Raw genomic sequence first — 13642 nt, forward strand, 5'->3', positions numbered from 1 at the left:
CCCAGAACAGCACTTAGGGGGCACACGGAAGGCTTTGTCTCTTCCCATTTGTCTCAGTACTTGATGTGCGTGACTGCAGCCAAAACACTGATGCAGCGTAGGAGGCAAACAAGCTGCAGTTCCAGTTCCCAGCCCTCCAACTTCACCATTAAAGCAGGAGTCCAGAGCAGAGGCACTGTGACAAACTTGTAGATCAGCTCCTGCTGCTTGTTATTTAAGCCATTTCAGAAACTCTATAGTTGTTGGCATACTCTGGGTAGTGCTCACAGCTCAACAAAGACACTCCTACCCACACAAGGCAGCCATAACTCCAGCAAACTGTGAAGAGGGCCTATCCCTCTCCCTCTAATTACCACTGGAAGGCCATGTGAAAAACTTGTCTCATCGCCCAGAGCCAGAGATGATCGCGCATTTTGGTTTGCACTTAGTCTGCATGAGAGCCGTTTCTGGCTGAAGTATAAAAGAGTGAGAGATCTGGTGTTAGATGTTTGTTTTCTTATAGCTTGGGTAATGGCGCTGAGCAGATCAGACACAGCAGCACTGCATGCCTTTCACTGACAGATTTAATACGTTTAAATCATTTTAACAATTCATTGTTTGTCAGGGTTTTTATTTTTTATTGCAGTGAGCGAACCACATTTGCGGGATGGAAATGTGCTCTTTTTGTTGAAAGTAAAATAAGCCAAGCCTCTATACTAAATAAGATGAATTGGAGCATTACAATAATCAAAGCTCCCTTTTTCAGCTTGAGTTTCATTTGTCAAAAGCATGATAAAGTACCAAACACCACTGCTAGCTTTAAGTCTCCTTTCTCTGTGTTCAGCCCTGACCAGTTTTGAGGTGGTGATCCAGTATGGACTGGCTACACCAGAGGGGCTGGCTGTGGACTGGATAGCAGGAAACATCTACTGGGTGGAGAGCAACCTGGACCAGATCGAGGTAGCCAAACTGGATGGGACCATGAGAACCACCCTGCTGGCTGGGGAGGTGGAGCATCCAAGGGCCATCGCCCTGGACCCCCGAGATGGGTATGAAGCATATATCTAAGGATAATAATACTGTAATCAACCTTTAGGAAACTTACACTTCCAATACCTTTACAGCTAATGATATATCCCTTATACCTACTTATTATCAACCTGACCTTTTCTCATGTGATGATGCTGTTAACATCTGTAAGAACCCCTCCTCACATTGATTTATTTTCTGTATGCAGTATTCTATTTTGGACCGACTGGGATGCCAGTCTTCCCAGGATCGAGGCAGCGTCTATGAGCGGAGAAGGCAGACGCACCATCCACAGAGAAACAGGCAGCGGTGGCTGGCCCAACGGACTCACTGTTGACTACATGGAAAGACGCATTGTCTGGATTGATGCCAGGTAGCATTTGGCAGCCATCTCTGAATACAGAGTGCTCTCATTGCACTGCATCCACCCACTCACTTATTACATCACCCACTTGCTTAGTCTTTGTTGCGTGTCATTATACATGTTTGAATAAACAAGCAAATGTGCACTCCTTATGTAAAATGACATACAAGTAAAGACTCGTATAGTAGAAACATGTATACATTTAGGATGGTGCATATCATGTAACACTTTTGTCTCCGCTTAATTCCTCCTCCAGGTCAGATGCTATCTACTCTGCTAAGTACGACGGTTCTGGACTGATTGAAGTGTTGCGGGGTCATGAGTATTTGTCCCACCCCTTTGCTGTTACCATGTATGGAGGCGAGGTGTACTGGACCGACTGGAGGACTAACACTCTGGCCAAAGCCAACAAATGGACTGGACACAATGTCACTGTAGTCCAGCGAACCAACACACAGCCCTTTGACTTGCAGGTCTATCACCCCTCCAGACAGCCCCAGGGTAAGTTGCACACGAGATAGATATGCATAAAAGTTCAAAGAGAAATGCACTCGCAGAGTGAGAGAGCTGACTCAGTTTGGCTTTAAATCAAAGGGGAACAAGATCACAGTTAATTATTGACTGTATTGATTCACAACTCCTATTCTCCAAAGGCAGCTGACCTTTCAGAGCAGCATAGGCGTGTTGTCTCCTCACACCAGCAGCAATTTGGACACCTCCTGCTGGCTTGTTGATCAAAAAGTCACTTCACTCTTTGGCATTTTCCACTGGCTGGATGGGAAATAAAACCTTCCTCCAGCGACTTAAATGTCGTTTGTTGATCTCGAAGAAACACATGATTGACAAGATGACAAAAATATTTGCAGTTTTTTGTCAGATTGCCACCTTTAAAAGCCACTAGCTACGGGATACAAAGTGGCCAGCAGAGAGGCACAGAGTTGTTGATTGACAGCTGCAACCAATGGCCATGACAGTGATGAGGCAACAAGCTGGCTTGATCGGTCTGGCAGACGGTCTTCTTGGGCTCTCGCTTAGTTGAGTGAGATTGATTGAGAGGTCTATTAGACACTATGATATTCTGAAAAATATCTTCTCTCATTAAGCTATCAGCTTTGATTAATATTATATTGTATATGCTTATTTTATTCTTTTTGTGGAGATGGTTTTGAAAATATATACACGTGCAATCTGAAGAGTGAGGCTTAAAGGAAATACATCCCCTTTGTCTTTTTGTGTCTCTCTTTTTCAAAAATGTCCTCTACATTTTTGTATATTTTCAGCTCCTAACCCGTGTGCCACCAGTGACGGTAAAGGCCCTTGCTCCCACCTCTGTCTCATAAACTTCAACCAGACCTTCTCCTGTGCCTGCCCTCACCTCATGAAGCTCCAGCCTGACAAACGCACATGCAAAGGTAATGACAGTTGGTCACAAACACCTACAATTTTTTCTTTTTAAAACTTTCATCCAACACACACACACGTCATATTTAATCCAATTCAGCAAGTAGCAAGACACGGGCTCTTTGTTTTTAGGAATCTATTCTCACAACCGTCATGACTGGTATGGTGTGCTCAGCTCCCGAACGTGACATCAACGGCATAAGCTGTCATTTTCTACGACAGAATATCTAATTACTCCTCCTCTGTCTCAAGGTCCTAATTTATTGCGGTGTGATTTTAATGAGGGGGTTTCAAGGGGTATCTGTGGAAATCTGTGTGAGTGTCTGTCTAAATGTTACTCATTCTACAGAACAATCTTCATCTCAGCAGTGTAGATTTAAGCATAATTGGATTAGAGGGTGTCTGATGCATTCCCCTTCAACACGATAACTTTCAGGGAGCTGAGCAGAGTGTCAGCTATACTCAACTCGGACCACTTACAATGATTAGAGCACCATGCATGTTTGACTGAGAGGAAGTCATTTGTTATCTCCCCCCTCTCACCTCTCGGGATGTAATGAAGCCTTAGCAAGAGCAGCATGTCTCTGACGGGTCAGTTTGACACTCTTGAGCTTTATCTACTGGGATCCAGCTTGTTTCACCCTTTGATTGCTCAGGCTAGTGCAGTGAGAAAAAGCCTAGACTTAACTCATCTTTTAATCACCATGTATTTGAATGATTATGAATGGGTGGGAAACACTTGAGCATGTTGTAAAAAGTCTTAAGTAAAGCAAGCTAAAAAAAAAAGGACTTCTTCCCTTTTCACTTCTCTATTTGCATCATTTTTGCATTCATTGTCAGCAGTCAGACTGCTGACAATGAACCCCACGCTGTCCCATACTGCCTAGTTGTTGTTGTCGTGTGCTGTGCTGAAGCGCAATTCTGTATTCACTGTATTTATTTATTATTATCTGTGTATTTATTCCTATTTATACATTTCCCATCTATTTACCTTTATTTTTGTATCATTTTTTGTTGGTATATACTTCTGATAAATGTGTATGTAACTGACTGTTTTGCGATCTGGTTAGACCATCCTTACATTTCGTTACACTGTGCTTGCATTTTTGTAATGACAATAAAGTAATCTAATCTAATCTAATTTGTATACAAAATAAAAATAATTTAGAAAAATGCAACAAGTGAGATTTATTTTTCTCAGTACATTATTTTTTTCTTCTTCTCAGAGTCTCGCAAGTTCCTTCTATATGCCCGTCAAATTGAAATCCGGGGTGTGGACATCGACAACCCTTACTACAACTACATAATCTCCTTCACTGTGCCGGACATAGACAACGTGACAGTGGTGGACTTTGATGCCGTGGAGCATCGAATCTACTGGTCCGATGTCCGAACGCAGACAATCAAGAGAGCTTTCATTAACGGCACAGGCGTAGAGACTGTTGTGACTGCTGGTGAGCACAAAGAGATGAATATCAGTCTAACTTATTTTTAGTTACTTTTATTTCAGTTTACAGTTTCTGTAGCTCTCTAGATATCTGATGAAACCCTAACTTTCTCCACTGTGGTTCTGACAATTCCCAGACCTTCCTAATGCTCACGGGCTTGCAGTAGACTGGGTGTCCAGAAACCTGTTCTGGACCAGCTATGATGCCAATAAGAAGCAGATCAATGTGGCCAGACTCGATGGATCCTTCAAGAACGCTGTCATCCAGGGATTAGACAAGCCCCACTGTCTTGTGGCGCATCCACTACTGGGGTGAGTGTTTTCTTTCACTTAATAAGGCCTGCATTCAGATTGAGATATGAATTCTGACTATTATGCGCTTTTTCAGTTTTCTATTTCATAATCAAGAGCATATTTTTGTGCTTTATAACAATATACTTGGGTGAAAATGTTCTAGGTACAGCTGTTGTTCCAGTTCTTCTTTAGCCTGCTTGTTGTTCCCCATGTGTTGCTTCTGTGCTGGCTCCTACCAGGATAATTATTTCATAGAACATTGCTCTGCTCAGAAAATAAATGTCAGCTTCTCTTCATGTAACGAGACATTTATCTCCCTCCTCAGGAAGCTGTACTGGACTGATGGTGACAACATAAGCATGGCTAACATGGATGGCGGCAACCTCACTTTACTTTTCACTGATCAAAAAGGACCAGTTGGTAAATGAGAAAGATAACTCTGCAAAAATTATAATGAACCCCTATTTAAATGTAGGGGCAAAAGCAAGGATTTAGCATATTTTAATAGATTGGTAATTCTTTCCACTCAGGCCTCTCTATTGACTATGAAAAAGAGCAGCTGTACTGGATCAGCTCGGGAAACAGCACCATCAGCCGCTGTCAGCTGGATGGAACTAAACTGGAGATCCTGGAAGGTGTCAAAGGAAAACTTATCAAGGCAACTGCTCTGGCTATTATGGGTACGATGAAACATATGTTTATTTAAATGTTACACTCTCTGTTTTCTAATGTTTCTAGTATAAAAGTTGATAGTTAGATAATTTCACTGCTTACATGCTCAGACATCACTAGCCGATGTTAAAGGGAAGACATACTAATACACAAATCAACTTCCCTCACTGTAGGAGACAAGATGTGGTGGGCCGACCAGGGAACTGACCAGATAGGAACATGTGACAAGGAGGACGGAGGGAATTGGAAGGTTTTGCGAAACAACACCTCGCCTATGATGCACATGAGGATCTACGATGAGGATGTACAGAAAGGTAGGAAAATCCCTTGAAGAAAATTGTTTATATGCTTTATATCAATTATCATAACACATTATAAAGCAGTTTTTAATGACTTATAAGACCTAGCATCATAATGCTTAATAGTTGCTGGTCACCTGCTGACGTTGTTTTCGCAAGGATCATAGTGTTTTATAACTCCAATAGTTGTAATCAATTCTAATGTTTTTATAATGGATAATGCCTTAACCATATTGAGGTATAAGCAACCTATACGGTATATACATACATTAGAAGCTGGATATTATATATGTTTGCTAAATATATGTATTAGGAAACTTAAACTTAATTCATTTTTTAAATTGTAAATAATGTTTCTTGAATATTTGTATAAAGCATTATGAATATGTACGTAAGTTAATTGGATTCAGCATGTGTTTATAGTGCATTATGCTGTAGGGTCCACAGTGTAGGCTTTGGAGACATTGATACTGTAACCATTCTCTCCTTTTTCTCTTTTCAGAGGGTATCAATCTGTGCAGCAACAACAATGGAGACTGCTCCCAGCTGTGTCTACCCACCTCACCAACCACCAGGGCCTGCATGTGCACTGCAGGATACAGCCTGAAGACTGGACAGCAGTCCTGTGAAGGTAAGACAAGGCTCAACAGCTGCAGTCATACACTCGGTAACAATACAGTTTGCCCTGAACAACTAAAACATACTGTACCTTCTCTGAGCAGGCATGGGCTCCTTCCTGCTTTACTCCGTTCACGAGGGAATCCGAGGAATTCCACTCGACCCGGCAGACAAATCTGACGCCTTGGTGCCGGTGTCTGGCACCTCTCTGGCCGTCGGCATCGACTTCCACGCTGGTAAGTGACACTGAGCGACATCAATAACTTGATTGAGTGACATTTTAAAGCTGCCATTATCTCCGTGAAGTGAGTATTCATAGGATGACACAAAACACCTCTTTGTTTTCAGAGAATGACACCATCTACTGGGTGGACATGGGCCTGAGCACCATCAGCAGGGCTAAGAGAGATCAGACGTGGAGAGAAGATGTCATCACCAACGGCATCGGCAGGGTGGAGGGCATCACCGTCGACTGGATAGCAGGTGTGATCCTAACACATTTGAAATCCTATTTCAGTTCAATTGTAAATATTACACAAAAGACCACATAGCTGATTGGTATACCTGTTCTTTTATAGGGAATATTTACTGGACTGACCAGGGCTTTGACGTGATCGAGGTGGCCCGGCTGAATGGCTCCTTCCGTTATGTCGTCATCTCCCAGGGCCTGGACAAGCCCAGAGCCATCACTGTTCACCCAGTCAAAGGGTAAGTCTCCCTGCAACAGTTTAATACTCTTTTTAATAACCTTCAGGTTCTCACAATCTAGACTGAATGTGAAAGAAATATACAGCTACATTCCCATAAAATACACTTTTAAATAATGTTGTTTGTGTCCCTGTGTTTAGGTATCTGTTCTGGACTGAGTGGGGTCAGTACCCTCGGATTGAGCGCTCCCGGTTGGATGGCTCTGAGAGGTTGGTCCTGGTCAATGTGAGCATCAGTTGGCCCAATGGGATCTCCGTCGACTACGAGGTGTGTGGACCACAGCAGACTTCATAGCACCCAAGAACTTCTTTAGCACATTTGTCATAATTAATAGTATCATGCTGGATCATTCGTCAGCTATTATTCTATGCCATGAGAATGATCCATACATTTATAGATGTATATTGTAGTAGGGGTTCAGTATATGACTTAAGATCTCATATATATATATATATATATATATATATATATATAATTTACGTTTGTAAATAACTCAATTTAATCGAGCCTCAAAATAGTTCCGTTTATACTTTGTAAATTGTACCAGTCCCCCATATTACTTATTACTTTCTGCTTGGTATATGTGACTTAATACTATTAAAAAGTACTTATAACCTAGATTTAGAGCTGCCACAAGTTGTAATTAAGGCCAATGAAGGTCTACTAAAATCACAACTTAATATGATCTAGTATTCTATATTTAATATGCAAGTTCCTTCCTTGAAAAATTAACATTTTTATTTCTGCTTTTCTCTGCAGGGGGGGATGCTGTATTGGTGCGATGCAAGGACAGATAAGATTGAGCGTATCAACCTGGAGACTGGAGAGAACAGGGAGCTGGTGCTTGCCAACAACAACATGGACATGTTTGCTGTATCCGTTTTTGAGGAATTCATTTATTGGAGTGACAGGTCGGTTCTGAGGATAATTGTTTTGTTGAACCAACCATTGAACCATCTTTTTCTATTGCTCTATTATCCAGTCATGCATGACAGCTTTGAGTCACGTGGAAGATTTTATTTTGTATTGTGCTGTTAATCTTTTGTTCAGGACTCATGCTAACGGCTCCATCAAGAGAGGCAGCAAAGACAACGCTACGGATGCTGTGCAGCTCAGGACTGGCATTGGTGTACAGCTGAAAGACATAAAGGTTTTCAACAGGGCCAGGCAGCAAGGTAGCAACACAGAAAACCCCCATTCTCATCCCAAGTCACCCACAAACCCACGTTTTTGCAATGAAGTCTGTTAAAAATGTCCTCACCAAAATAGTGAGCTGCCCTGAGTTTGTTCTCACATAAGCAGGCCCTATCATACTCCCAACCATCACATCTTTTACCACTCAACGTAAATCCACACCCCTCAGGAATCAATGACATTTGAAATGTGTTTAACAAGGTGCATTATTTGTTTAACAATATACCACGTAAATGTGTTACACCTACCCCAGGCACCAACGTCTGCAAAGATAACGGCGGCTGTGAACAGCTGTGTCTTTTCCGTGGCAACGGGCAGCGCACCTGCGCCTGTGCTCACGGCATGCTGGCAGAGGACAACCGTGGTTGCCGTGACTATGACGGATACCTGCTTTACTCGGAGCGTACCATTCTGAAGAGCATCCACCTCTCCGATGAAACGAACCTCAACGCACCAATAAAGCCGTTTGAGGACCCTGACCACATGAAGAACGTCATCGCCCTCAGCTATGACTATCATGGCGGTGGAGGGAAGGGAGCTAACCGCATTTTCTTCAGCGACATCCACTTTGGCAACATCCAGCAGATCAACGATGATGGCACAGACCGCAAGATTGTTGTGGACAGTAAGTATGGAGTGATTAACCACATGTCATTCTTTTCAACACTTCATGAAATCTACACAACTCTCCACCTCACATCACAGAAACATTTCCCTCCACTCTGTCTGACTACATATAGATCAGCTGGGTTGCCTTTTTGTATTCTGTCCATTTATTAATTATTGAATGCTATGTCTCGTCTTCTCAACACTTCAAACAGCCTCCACGCAAACTCTAACCCATGCGTACGCACTAAGCACAAAAACGGGAGGGACGAGAAACTGCGACATTGTTGGCAGAAGGAAGAATGGAGAGAAATATGTGGAAATAATACCATAAATAAAATGTTACCTCTCATTTATCATATTTGAAGAATTCATTTTCAAACATTGATTAAAGCCAATCTTAAAATGATTAAACAAACGCCTGTTTGCGACTCCTCAGTGCACACAAAAACATAACTTGGATAAATAAATAAATAAATACGGATATGTTATTTAAAACCACCTCGAATATGTTGTGCTAATGTTATGAAATGTTTTCTCATGAATGATGCGGTAAGCAGGAGGACAGAATTACGTCTAAACCTACGCCGTTTTGCATTTCTATGGGTTGTATAGATACGAGCATGGTTTTATATCACGTTTAATCATGTTTTATGCCGTTCGCCGCCTACTTGATAAGTCGCTCGTAAAACACAGGAGGTATGGAAACTAGAACATCTATGTGGTAAATTGAACAGCTAATATAACACAACACATTAGTTGTATTTCCTTTAACTGGTGGATTATGGATATATAGTTGCTGATCGACAGCTGGAACAGAAACCACCAAATACAAACAAATAATTCAGATCCAGTCGTCATGACTCCACTCCGGAGGGATTCCCCGATCATTTCTTACAGTTTCTCATCAAGGGGGGTGTCTCCTGTCTCCGGTACAAACACACTGCCTGAGGAAGGCTATGTGTATTGTTTTTGTCATTGACCTTTTTCGGACCACTTATTTATTTATTTTGGTGACGATCTGACCTCCATGCTGCTACTCTGGTTCAAACTGCATCCACCAAACAATATGATTTATCTCGACCTCCCCAAAAGAACCAAAATCTGACACGGTGTGAGATGTCTTTTTTAGCTGTTCTGTCGTCATTTCCTGCGATCTTCTTCATAAAGTCAGTCAGAATGAATGAATGGGCGTTTCTTTGACTATTTATAGGCAAATATGGGCGCTACGTGAAGCCCGCAAAAGCTGCACCGCATTTCGAGTCGATTGTGATTTATAAAGGGAAACCGGCGTAGGAAGTGCCGTACGCACTTTCCTCGCCGGTACGCAATGTTTTGTGAATCGGAAAATGTCTGTACCTATTTTTTTTATTTCTAGTACGTAAGCAACCTTCCCACGTGAATCCTACGCACGACGTTATAAATGAGGCCCCAGGACCCTAAGCTGTTCTCAGTAAGCAGTATGCTAAAATGAATTCAGAATGTGAAAGGAAAGGAAACCAGTACAGAGCATGGGGTTAGTTTGTTTATTAATGTTGTTTTGAACATATTTTGAAAAGGATGAATAGTTTTTCCACATTATTTTTTATCTACCTACTAGAGAACATTTTCCAGGTCAGGAATTGATGCAGCTGAGGTTAGAGGAGTGTATTATTCCTAGATAAGGCAATAACACATAACAACTTTGAACCTATTTTAATATTTCGCAATGAAATGAAAGTCATAGCATCACTTTGACTACTGGATATGTAAAATGTTATACATTTCCATACAGCAACATATTAATATATGAAAAAAAGTCAAGCATTAAGTGAGAAAATGAGGTAGCAGTGTTTTCTTTCAGTCCAAAAAGTCAGTTTTGGCCGATCTCTGAGGTTGTGTCCAGCTCAAAGCGCTGTACCATGTCCCTGCCCATAACATCGGGGCAACCAATCAGACAGCTTCTGCACGTTGCCCAGTGTTCTCTCCCCAGCTCTAACAAGTCTTGTCTAAACTTCTGAGACATAAACCCATACAGTATAGGGTTTACCACTGCTACCGACGATGCCAACAGTCTGGCCAGGATGGCAAAAGTTTTGTAGCCAGGTGTGAGCATCATGCTTCCTCCAATGAAGGAGAACATGAGGCCGTAGGAGGGCAGCCAGAGGAGAGTGAAGACCAGGACCAGGAGGGCTGAGGTGTGAGTGACCTGGCTCTGATAGCGCTCCAGCTGGGGAGCGTTCCCCAGCAGCCGTGCATGTCGAAGAAAACAGTAGATCTTGGCATACATCAGTACAATAATGCTCAGTGGTAGAGCGAAGCCGAACAGGAAGAGGGCGATGCTATAGACCAGCTGGCTGAAGTCAGACAGGAAGGCAAAGCAGTATACTGCGCTAGAGACGGTCACTGTGCGGAAGGCAAACTGCGGCGCTGCCAAGGCGGAGGCAGGGACCCAGAGCAGAGCGACAGTCAGCTTAATGCGTCGGTGCATTCTCGATCGGTACGTCCAGGTGGGGTGTACCACTGTGAGGTAACGTGTCACAGCCAAAGCTGCCAGGGTAAAGACTGAAGCAGACGAGCAGGCCACACCCAGGAAGCTGATGGCCTTGCACATGAAGCTGCCGAAAGGCCAGAAGCCCAGGGTGATGGCGGAGGTGTGGAAGGGCAGGCAGAGCAGCAGCAGCAGGTCGGCAGCACTCAGAGCCAGCAGCAGGGTGTCCGTACCATGGGGGGGTTGACTGTTCTTCCTCCTCCTGCCATTAAGAATGGTAATGACCAGGGTTTGACCCACCAGGCCGGTCACCAGAATCAGTCCATCCAGGATGGGCACAACGGTTTTCATCAAAGACTCATTTGCACTTTGCATTTGAGCAAAGCTGCTACTGTTTGCGTTCTGTTCTAAAAGCTCCATTTATTCAGAATTAAAATTCATTGAGTAATTCATCTATTGGCCTGTTAATGTTTAGCATCAGAGCACTTGGCTGCAGTGCATGTCTTAAATTGAATTCATCACAGGTATGAACAGTCTCCATTTAGGCAGCTAATACCCTCATAATGATCGCAATTAGCTAAGCGGTTACGATTGTGCTGGTCATTGACATTTATAATCTAAGCAAAAACAAACATGTCGTAGTCAGAATAAATTTTTACGTTGCCAGAGATAGTCAAGTGGTGAAGTCGCTCCCCCGCGAGCCACACATCCTCCTCCTCCTCCTCCTCCTCCTGTCTAGTTGAATCCCTCTAAAAATGTGCCTCTTCCACTGTGTCACTTTCACTGTTTTTACCAGATGTTAGAAGAAATGATATCTACATAAAGATGACTGGATATGACACTCGGTTCCGAAAAAAAGTTAAATGTCTAAAACTCCTGTTAAAAGGCTCTGCTGTTTTCCAGTTTGAGTAGAAAGCAAACATGGCCTTAAAGTACAGTCCTCGCACACTGGCCTTTCCTTGGCTGCATCAGCATGTCCTTAATAATCCAAGAAATAGGAAATGAAAACTGGAACGATGTCATTGCAGCACTTACTTTACTGTATGGCTGTATTGATTTCTTGAAACCAGGCAACAGTTCACAGATTCATCCCAGTGGTTGCTAACAGAAATTCTACTTAAAAAGCAGTCAATGCTACTTGATGCTAAGTGGTCGCCTCCGCATCTTGTCCATTTAGAAGCCCTCCAGAGACTTGAAACCTTGCCACAAGCAGAAGAGATACTGTACGATTCACATGACCTTCGATCGTTGAAGCAAGAAAAGCGTAAAATAAACAGTAACGGAAGATAAGCTATTCTCAGGTCTCCCTTGGTGTACTACACTACTGCTGTGGTCGTAAGAGAGGCTCTGTCCTCAGTGGAAAATGTCTTTCCGTCAGGTTTTCCCACTGTTTGCACAGTAACAAGGGGATGAGCTGATCCAGGCAAGGGGAGGAGAGACATTGCTGTTTCTCATTACATAATACTGCCTCAAGCCTACTTTATTAATCCCTGTTTAGTATGTCATCTTCTCCTAACCGAAGCAATTGGCTGCCCAGGTATACCTTTTTCTGATTGTTGAAGATGGAATAAACAAGGTTGTCTTTGTTTGCCTGACTCCTTACGCAATCGTTAACCGGTCTCTTAGTCTCATTTAGTTGATTAACAAGGTATCGAGCCTTGAAATGGTCCTGCATTAACTTTGATTATGGCACTTCTTCATTCATTTGAAACGCCTATTAAAAGGCAATTATTGACTTTCAGCCAAGGGCAAACAGTTGTGTGGAGCCTTTAGGTTTTTATCTTTGGGTGTAAGTGGTCATAAATGTGGTTGCTAGTGTGACCAGGAACAGATGGATACACACATTGGAACCTGTAAGGCTACACTAAAGTGTCCTTTTCCATGATGTTGTCTGTCATGTAGGCCCCACAGTTCATATTGTTACTACAACTGTATGTACTGTAAAGATTTTGGAGGTTGCAGGACGAAAGGGCGATAGAAATTGAGAGCAACTACTTTATTTGTGTCCTTTAACTATTGTCGTCTTAACCCTGGCCTATGTCCCTAAAGTCACTGAAGCTGTTGCAGTGTCAGAAGAAGTCACCACAAATGAGAGTCCACAGGGAGCAGTATTGGTATGTGAAGGCAGTCAGCCATTAAATGACAGGTTGATGCATACGCCTTAACTCCATCCAGGAACAGCCGGCATGGCGTATACTCTGCTCTGTGTGGTACCACTTCCATTTCACTCTCTTTCCTTTTAGCCTTGTCCTTCCTCACACTGTTTCACCATGCATGAACTAATGCAGGAAGATAAGGATAAACATAAAAGCATTAACTACTGCCTCTGTGAAAACGTCTCAGAGTTAACCATAAGGCAACTTGTTGAACTATGACGATGATTTGTTGAGTTCTTGCTGATGGCCCTCATTAAATCTCCCTCATACACCCCTGGGAGTCGATATATTTGTTAAACTGAAATAAAACTGCTTCTCAAGCGTTTTGCTTTTTACAGCTTACGCTGGAAGACGACAAAAGGACTATTGTCTTAAAGATTATCGCCATGGGTGTATAATATTATC

The 13642-nt window shown here is 42.7% G+C and overlaps 2 protein-coding genes across 3 annotated transcripts in view; one reads left to right on the plus strand and one right to left on the minus strand.

The window, feature by feature from the left end:
* LOC117449353 (low-density lipoprotein receptor-related protein 1-like) overlaps positions 1-13642 on the plus strand; it is an 89243-nt gene that overhangs the window by 45314 nt on the left and 30287 nt on the right. For both annotated transcript variants that reach the window (XM_034086984.2, XM_034086986.2), the window contains exons 25-41: positions 824-1028; positions 1217-1381; positions 1629-1873; positions 2653-2784; positions 4000-4227; positions 4358-4532; positions 4840-4934; positions 5045-5194; positions 5360-5500; positions 5988-6116; positions 6208-6339; positions 6452-6586; positions 6682-6811; positions 6952-7078; positions 7571-7722; positions 7862-7986; positions 8259-8630. In XM_034086984.2, coding sequence (XP_033942875.1) covers positions 824-1028; positions 1217-1381; positions 1629-1873; positions 2653-2784; positions 4000-4227; positions 4358-4532; positions 4840-4934; positions 5045-5194; positions 5360-5500; positions 5988-6116; positions 6208-6339; positions 6452-6586; positions 6682-6811; positions 6952-7078; positions 7571-7722; positions 7862-7986; positions 8259-8630 — 2838 coding nt within the window. The remainder of the gene's footprint in view (positions 1-823; positions 1029-1216; positions 1382-1628; positions 1874-2652; positions 2785-3999; positions 4228-4357; positions 4533-4839; positions 4935-5044; positions 5195-5359; positions 5501-5987; positions 6117-6207; positions 6340-6451; positions 6587-6681; positions 6812-6951; positions 7079-7570; positions 7723-7861; positions 7987-8258; positions 8631-13642) is intronic.
* On the minus strand, positions 10464-11456 carry LOC139434153 (galanin receptor type 1). The gene has a single exon (XM_071203655.1). The coding sequence runs from the start codon at positions 11454-11456 to the stop codon at positions 10464-10466; it is 993 nt and encodes a 330-aa protein (XP_071059756.1).

Source organism: Pseudochaenichthys georgianus, chromosome 7 (assembly GCF_902827115.2).
Source record: "Pseudochaenichthys georgianus chromosome 7, fPseGeo1.2, whole genome shotgun sequence".
NCBI lineage: Eukaryota > Metazoa > Chordata > Actinopteri > Perciformes > Channichthyidae > Pseudochaenichthys > Pseudochaenichthys georgianus.

What these genes read in the sequence shown, in the direction of transcription:
- LOC139434153 (XM_071203655.1), bottom strand. Translation starts at nt 11,456, where the DNA reads ATGCAAAGTGCAAATGAGTCTTTGATGAAAACCGTTGTGCCCATCCTG.